Below are 8,892 nucleotides of genomic sequence, written 5' to 3'. Positions count from 1 at the left end.
ACGAGGATCATAAAGTAGTGTCGCTCCAATCTATCGACCGTAAATGCAGCACGGCATCAGTCGTGTCGCTCCGTGAGCGTAGGTACACATGGAGACAATCATATAAAACAACAATGAATTTCACAATATAGTGTCATAAACGTACACTCAAATGATTCCACTTGTACTTTTCATATAACATTCATTTTTGGAATTACAAATTTGATATTCAGGAATATAACCAGAATGCCATAACCGTAAATTGTAGTACTTGTAAATAAATGGAACAGTGGGGAAAATTGCATACGGTACTATGTTGACGTTAAAGAAATTAATAAAGACCATAGAGCAGAGTCGCACCGATCTGCCGTAAGCAACTGGAAGATCTGGACAGTCGCGTTGCTCCGGCAGCGCGGGAACATATGCGGGCAGACATATAAAATAACAATAAATTTTACATAATAACGTCATAAACACACACACAGATAATTCCAATGGCACTTATCATGTGAGATACTCTTTTGAACTATAAAATTTGAAACTTTGAACAAATAAACACAGTGTCGTAATAGTAAATTACGCTACGTATAAATAGATTGAAGACTGCGAAAGTATGCCTACAATACTATATCAGGGATAAAGAAATTAACGAAGACCTCTCAGTAGAGCGGACTCCGATCTGCTATACGCAACTAGAAGCAGTAGGCAGTCGTGCTGCTCTGACAGCTTATATACGTATACAGACAATCGAATAGAATAAGAATATGCTAACAGAATTATGTCACACACGAACACTGAACTAATTCCAAAGACACTTTTACGATGAAATACAATCTTTTAAACTTAAAATTGATAACCATCTAAAAACTGGAAAATATCATAACAGTAAATTACAGCATGTATAAATAAATCATAAACAGGGTAAATGCATTGGCCACAAAATAAGGATATAGGCATTATCGCATACCATCTAGTCGTGCCGCTACTTTCTGCCGTAAGCAACTACACGACGTCGTCAGTCGTGTCGCTCGGATAGCGTAGGTACGAATATTGGCAATCATATAATACAACAATATGTTGAGCAAAATATAGCGATAAACGTAGATTCAAATGATATCAATGGCACTGTTAATAAAGATACAATTTTTTGTAGCCAAAATTATAAATTTTGATAAAAAATCGCAAACATCAAAACAGTAAATTACAGAATGTATAAATAAATGGAAAACGGTGCAAAATGCATACGCCATAATATCAGGGTTACAGATGCTAGCGAAGATCATACACTAGTGTTGCTCCGATCTACCGAACACAACTACATGGCCACTCCTGCCGTGTCGCTCCGGAAGCATAGGTACGTATACAGACAATCGTATAAAATAACAATAAGAGTAGAAATAAAATGTAATAAACGTCAACTCAACTCATTCCATAGACGCTAATACTATGAAATATAATCTTTTAAACTGAAAACTGATACATAGGTAAAAAAATGTAATATATCATGACAGTAAGTTACATTATGTACAAATAAATGGAAAACTGGGAAAAATGCATACAGTACAAAATCAGGGATAAAGAAATTAATGACGACCATCCAGTATGCTCCTCCTATATGCAGTACGCAAAAACAAGACCTCGCCAGTCGTGTCGCTCTGGCAGCGTAGGTACGTTTACTGAGAATCATATAGAATAACAATAAGTATAACAAAATAATGCCATAAAAGTACATTCATATAACTCCAGAGACACTTTCACTGAGAAATACAATTTTTTATAACTAAAAATTAAAAATTTTGAAACAATTCCAACATATCATAACTGTAAATTACCGTATGTGTAAATAAATAGTAAACGGCTAAAGAATGATTCCGGTTCAATACTAAGGGCAAATGAATTAACAGAGACCATACAGTAGGGTGGATCCGATCGTCCGCACGCAACAACAAGAGAACTCCAGCCTTGTCGCTCAAACAGCGTAGGTACGTATACAGACTATCATACAAATTATGAATTAGTTTTACAAAGTAATATCATAAACGTACACTCATCTAATTCAAAAAGCACTTTCATGAAGATATACAATTTCTAAAATTACAAATTCAAAGTTTTGAAAAAAAAGCGTAAATATCATATCACAAAATTACTGTTTGTATAAATAAATGGTAAACTGCGAAGGAATGAATACGGTTCAACATTATTGTTAATGCAATTAGCAAAGCCCATCCAGTATGCACCTCCGATCAGGCCGTACGCAACAAGACTTCGCCAGACGTGTCGCTCAAACAGCGTAGGTAGTTAACAGACAATTATATAAAATAACAAAGAATTTGTTATCATATTGACATAAACGTACACACAAATAATTGCAAAGAATCATTTACTAGGAAATGCAATTCTTGAGATAAAAAATTGGAAATTTTGAAGAGAATTCAAAATATCATGAATCTAAATTGCAGTATGTAGAAATAAATAGAAGACAGCGAAAAATTCGTACGGCACAACATTATGGTTATGGAAATTAACGAAGACCTTGCAATATGTCTCCCCCATCTGTCGTATGCAACTACAGGACCACTCTGCTGTGTAGAACCGAAAGTGAAGGTGCGCATACAGGCAATCAAATATAATAAAAATAACATTAAGAATATATTGTCATAATCGTTAACTCAACAAATTCCCAAAGCACTTTTACTAAGAAATAAAGTTTTTGTAATAAAAATAGATAACATTGACCAAGAAATCGAAAATATCGTAACATTAAATTACAGAACGTATAAATATATGGACCATTTGTGAAGAAATGTATATGGTTCAGAATGATGGTCAAAGAAAGAAGTGCAGACCGTCCAGTACGGCGCTACGGTCTGTCGTACGCTACTACAAGACCACTCCAGCCGTGTCGCTCCGGAACCGTAGGTACGTAACAGGCAATAATATACAATAACTATAAGGATTACAAAATAATGTCATAAAGGTACAGTCAAGTAATTCCAAAATCACTTTTACTTGGAAATAAAATTTCTATGAAAAAATTCAAAAATGTCATGAGAGTAAATTACAGCATGCATAAATGAATGGATGTCTGGGACGAAATGAATACTATACAAAATCAAGGTTCAAAAAATTGACGAAACCCATCCATTATCGACATTCGTGTACACCGTCGCAACTACAAGAACACTACAGCCGTGTCGAACCAGAAACGTAGGTGCGCATACAGGCAGTCATATGAAACAACAAAAAGTTTAGAAATATATCGCGAAAAATGTACACTGAACTAATTCCAATAACACATTTACAAAGAAGTACACTTTTTAAAACAAAAATAGAAAATTTTCATATAAATCTAGAATATCATAAGAGCAAATTGAAGTATGTACATATGAATGAAAAACTCGGAACGAATGGATACCATACAAAATCAGGATTAAAGAAGTTAACGAAGACCATCCAGTATGACGCTGTGATCTGTCATACACTACTTCAAGACCTAGCCAGCCGTGTCTATCCAGAAGCGTAGGTACGAATTACAGACATTTGCATAAAATAACAATAAGTTTAAGATCATATTGCCAGAAACGTACACTCCACTAATACCAAAGTCACTTTTCCTAAAAAATGCATTTTTCGATATTATAAACTGGTAATTATGAAAAAATCGAAAATATCGTAACTCTAAATTAGAGTATGTCGAAGTAAAGAGAAATCCGAGATAGAATGCTTCCAGTATTATATTAATATTAATCAAATTAACAAGAACCATACACTAGTGCCGCCCCGATATGCCGAACGCAACTGGAAGACGACTGCAGCACTGTCGCTGCGGAAACGTAGATACTTATGCAGACAATCATATAGAATAAAAATAAGTTTGACAAAATATCGCCATAAACGTACACTCCACAAATTCCAAATACACCTTCACTAGGAAACACAATCTTTCAAAGGAAAAATTGATAATTGTGAAAAAATCGGGAATATCATAGCAGTATATTATTGTATTTAAGCATAGACAGAGAACTGCGAAAGAATACATGAGGAGAAAAATTATGGTTGAAGAAATTGAAGAAGTCCCTCCAGTAGTGCCGCTTCCATCTGAAGTATGCACGTACAAGACAAAGCCTTTCCTGTCTCTCCGACAGCGTATATAGGTATACAGGCAATCATATAAAATAAGAATTATGTTATCAAAATAATGTCATAAATGTACAATCAACGAATTCCAAGGACACTAATCCTAGGATGCAATTCTTAAAATTATAAATTGGAAATTTTGAAACAAAATCGTAAATGTCATAACATTAACACGTTGACGCCGGCGCGGATATTCGGTGACTGTTCCGTGCGACGCGCGTCAACTAGCGGACCGTTCCATGTGGCGGTGCGGCACCAAATTATACTGTTCAATGCTTGCGCCCTAATGCCCACTAGCACAGTAGGAGGAAACTAACTTCCACCTTGACTCCTCGACGTTTCGAAGACTTTCTTTTACCGCTTTAATGGAAGCTTTATACTCTCTTCACGATTTTCAATGATGCGTTTAGAACAACTATGGAGATGGCCAAACAGGGGAAATCGACCCTTATTCGAGTTTTGGGACCAAGGGCGTTCCTTTGACCTTTGTATGGTACATTTCCAGGAGGAAGAGTTCTCCCACGCGAGGGCATGGTGGTGAGAACCCTCTCTCACACGGTGAAGTGCCTATACTTCAGGCACGTAATATATATAAATTACATGCCACCCAAGCGCGGTGACCGGAGAATTTTGCACTTTTGAGGACACTCGATATTTAGGACCCGGCGTTAGGGAACGTCCACGAGTGTAGAGCACGTGGCCCTCCCACTGACCCATTGTCAGCCAAGTTATCGGTGCCGGAGCCTAATTTCGGTCAAGTAGGGTTTTAGCTTCTCGTGTTTCGGACCACGAGAAGTTTAGATCAGAAGTAATAGGACCCTTTCAAGCGCAAGAATTCTCTAGAAACACTGCGACCGATTGTCGTACACGATGAAAATAGGTCTAGGACATAATATAAGTTTTATGGGAAAATTATGTTGTGTGCGAGCGGCAATTTCGTCGAACCCCCGACTGACGATTTTATGGCGCCCTGGCAACTTGTAACATGCAAGGGGTCTCTGGGGTTCCACACTAGAGATTTGTTTTCAGGATCGCGAAAGAAGCATATATTGCCGGGATAAGTGGACGAGCACCATTGTACGATTTTCCAGAAAAATTCCCTTTCCCTTGGCCGATCGTGGGCCTAGGGGTCAGCTTGAGGTATGCGAACTTTGACCAGCCTCTGGGCCTTTGGCGGCCCCATTGGACGTTTAGGACCGCCAACACGTAATGAGGGAAATCAGTGATTTCTGAGGGAACGAACACTACCCAGCTGACACTGCTTACATAATGTGTGACCTAGTAACTGGGGATGATTATTGAGAGTTTAGACAGCGACACGAGGTTTACGGAGAGTTTAGAGTTGACGGCAAGTGACGCAGAGTTTAGTTAGTGTGCGTTGTGTGTATTCTGGTTTGTGCGAAGTTTTTATGAGGCGCGAGGTCAGTAGAGTTCTGAAGATTTGCCGAGTACACATTTCTTCCAGTAAGTATAAAGATAGTAAAAAGTTTCTATCCTACTAAAAAGGCGGATAACATTTTTCATTTCTCATTCTTGCCCATCTAAATATTAGATAAAATGGATATGGAATTCAGTAATTCGTCAGATGAATCTATATCAGGAGTCATGCGAAAGAGACGAAGAAATAGAATACTTTCATCATCATCATCGGTCACGGCAACAGATAGGAATACCACGGAGGAAGAAGTATCAGAGTCTGGTGTTGGGGATCAGGATGATGATGCGGAATGGCTGGAAATAGCAGAAAACATTGCTTCAGAGAAAGTGTATTCAGGAGAAGAAGAGCTACTGACCAAGGAGACGGACTGCGACGATCCTGTTGCATTATATAAATTATTCTTCATGGAGGAGAAATTGGAGATCATCGTTGAAGAGGCGAATAGATACGCTGTTCAATGCATAGCGCATGCAGCATATGGCTGGAGACAACATCAACAAGCATGAGACCCCATTACAAAGTGTGAATTAAATACCTTTATTCATATCTTGCTTGTTATGGGTGTAGTGCAGGAACCTGAAATTCGATTATATTGGACCAAAAAAGCGATGTATGCGAATGCGCGTATAATGACAGCAATGAAATGCGATCGACTCTTAGCTATATTGAAGTACTAGCACTTTTCTGGTCATGCTACAGCTAGAACCGAGGATCGGTTACACAAAATCCGAAATGTAGTGGATAAAATACTTCGAGCGTTCCAAGATGCAGTAAAACCCAGAAAAAATATAGTAATTGACGAAAGTGTGGTTCAGTGGAAAGGACGCCATACCGTTCGTCACTATATACCAGGTAAGCGGCACAAGTACGGAATGAAACTGTACAAACTCTGCCATCCGGATGGATTTACATATAATGTGCATATTTATTCCGGAAAATATGAAACGAGAATTCTAAAAGCACATTCTTATGATGTAGTCATGACATTGATACGAGATTTATAATTCAAGGGCCGGATTTTATTTTCCGACAGCTTTTATACAAGTATTCCTTTAGCCGAAGATCTTCTCACCAAAAAACATATATTTGCGATACAGTCGAAATGAATAGAAAGTATCTACCGCCACAGGCAAAGCAGAAACAGAAACGGGGAGACATTATATCTCTGGAAAATCGAAGCGGCGTGAGATTTTTAAAGTGGACCATTGTATGTTAACCACTACAAGATCTCACAGTTGCGCCACTTTTCGTGGCAAGGATGATAAATTAAAATCAGACACCGTTGCTTCTTACAATAGTGCGAAGAAGGGAATTGATATACCAGATCAAATGTGTTCCTATTGTAAATGTTTACGGAAAACGGTAAAATGGTATAGAAAATTTGTCATGGAGCTAATATTCGGGACATGTTTAGTAAATGCATGGTACATCCAAAAACAGTGGGGAACCGAGCGTTACCAAATATATAATTTAGAGAGAAAATTATTGATTATGTATAGAAGAGTATTGAGAATCCCTCCAGTGAAGAGCTAATAGGAAGTAAACGGAAAAAACATTCATTAAGTTCACACCAAGAACTTCCGCGCGGAAGATGTGTAAAAGATGTAATGAGTGCTACAAACGCTTAACAAAATTAACATGTACACATTACGCCACAAACAAACCAAAATCAGTAATGACTTTTTGTAGCAGTTGTTCGGATAAGCCGGGACTTAGTTTAAAATGTTTTAAAAAATCGCATCGGTAACATTAGTCGTTATATTTTGTTATATTTAATGTATTAATTAAACTATAAGTTATGTATTTTGTGTTAAATGTTTGATTACCTGGTAGAAATGTTAATGTATAGTGTGTAATGCCGCCCCGCGGAACAATCTAGCATGGACCACCGGTGGTTCATGCCGCCGCAGGGAACAGACAAGCATCGGCCACCGGTGAGACAGACCAGAGTCAACTTGTTAAATTACAATATGTATAAATATACGGTCGACTGGGAAGAAATGCATACGGTACTATATCAAGGTTGGAGAAATTAACGAAGATAATACAGTAGTGTAGATCCGATATGCCAAATGCATCTGCAAGACCACACCAGCAGTTTCGCTCCGGGCAACGTAGGCACGAATACAGACAATCATATGAAAAACAATATGTTAGACAAAATATTGTCATTAACAAAAGCTCAACCAATCCCAAAGACACTTTCACTACTCAATGCACTTCTTTAAACAAAGAATTGTAGATTTTGGTATATTAAGAAATATCATAAAAATAAATTACAGTATGCATAAATAAATGCATGACAGGCAAAAAATGCGTAGGGTACAATATCAAGGTTAAAGTAATTAACGAAGTCCTTCAAGTAGTGTCGCACCGGTCTACCGAACCCAACTACAAGACACCAGTCGTGTCCCTTCTACAGCGTAGATACGCATACAGACAATCATATAAAAAAAAAAAAGAATTTAACATAATATTGTCATAAACGTACACTGAGCTAATACCGTAGGCACTTCTATTATGGTACACAATTGCTTAAACTGAAAATTGATTATTATATAAAAAATCGATAACATCATAACAGTCAATTACGGTATGTTTAAATAAATGGAAAGCTCGGTAAAACTGCATACGGAACAAAATCAAGGTTAATGCAATTAACGAAGACCATAGAGTAGTACCTCTCCGTTTGCCGTAGGCATTTACAATACCACTCCAGCCGTGTTGCTCCGGATGCGTATTTGTACATACATGCAATTTTATAAAAAACAATAAGTTTAACAAAAGAATGTCATGTTCGTGCATTCAGCTAATTCCACAGCCACCTACACTTAGGAATACAATTTTTTTAAGCAACGAACTTAAAATTTAAAAACGAATAGAAATCATCATAACAGTATATTCCGGTATGTCGAAATAAATAGAATACTGCAAAAGAGTGCATACAGTAGAATATCAAGCCTAAAGAAATTAACCAAGACCATATGGTATTCTCGCTCAGATCTACCGAACGCAACTACTTGCCCGCTCCAGTCTTGCCTCACCTACAGCGCAGGTACGTATACAGACAACCATATAACATAAAAACAAGTTTAACAAAATTGCGTCAAAAACGTACACTCAACTAATTCCAATGGCACTTTTACTACGGAATACAATTTCCGAAAATAAAATTTGAATATTATGAAGAAGACGATAATATCATAATATTTCATTACAGTATGTATAAATAAATGGAAGACTGGGAGAAAATGCATATGGTACAAAATCGAGGTTAACGAAATTAACGAATATTATCCAGCTGTGAAGCTCTGTTCTGCGGTGCGCAACTACAAGAT

The 8,892-nt window shown here is 37.3% G+C and overlaps 1 protein-coding gene across 1 annotated transcript; it reads left to right on the top strand.

The window, feature by feature from the left end:
• The first annotated feature begins 5,673 nt into the window (after positions 1-5,673).
• On the top strand, positions 5,674-6,060 carry LOC143219716 (uncharacterized). Its single transcript, XM_076445591.1, has one exon. It carries the CDS (start codon positions 5,674-5,676, stop codon positions 6,058-6,060), a length of 387 nt encoding a protein of 128 aa, XP_076301706.1.
• Positions 6,061-8,892: the final 2,832 nt, after the last annotated feature.

This window comes from Lasioglossum baleicum, unplaced genomic scaffold (genome assembly GCF_051020765.1).
Source record: "Lasioglossum baleicum unplaced genomic scaffold, iyLasBale1 scaffold0064, whole genome shotgun sequence".
Taxonomy (NCBI): Eukaryota; Metazoa; Arthropoda; class Insecta; order Hymenoptera; family Halictidae; genus Lasioglossum; species Lasioglossum baleicum.
This window is presented reverse-complemented; position numbering and strand designations above follow the sequence as displayed.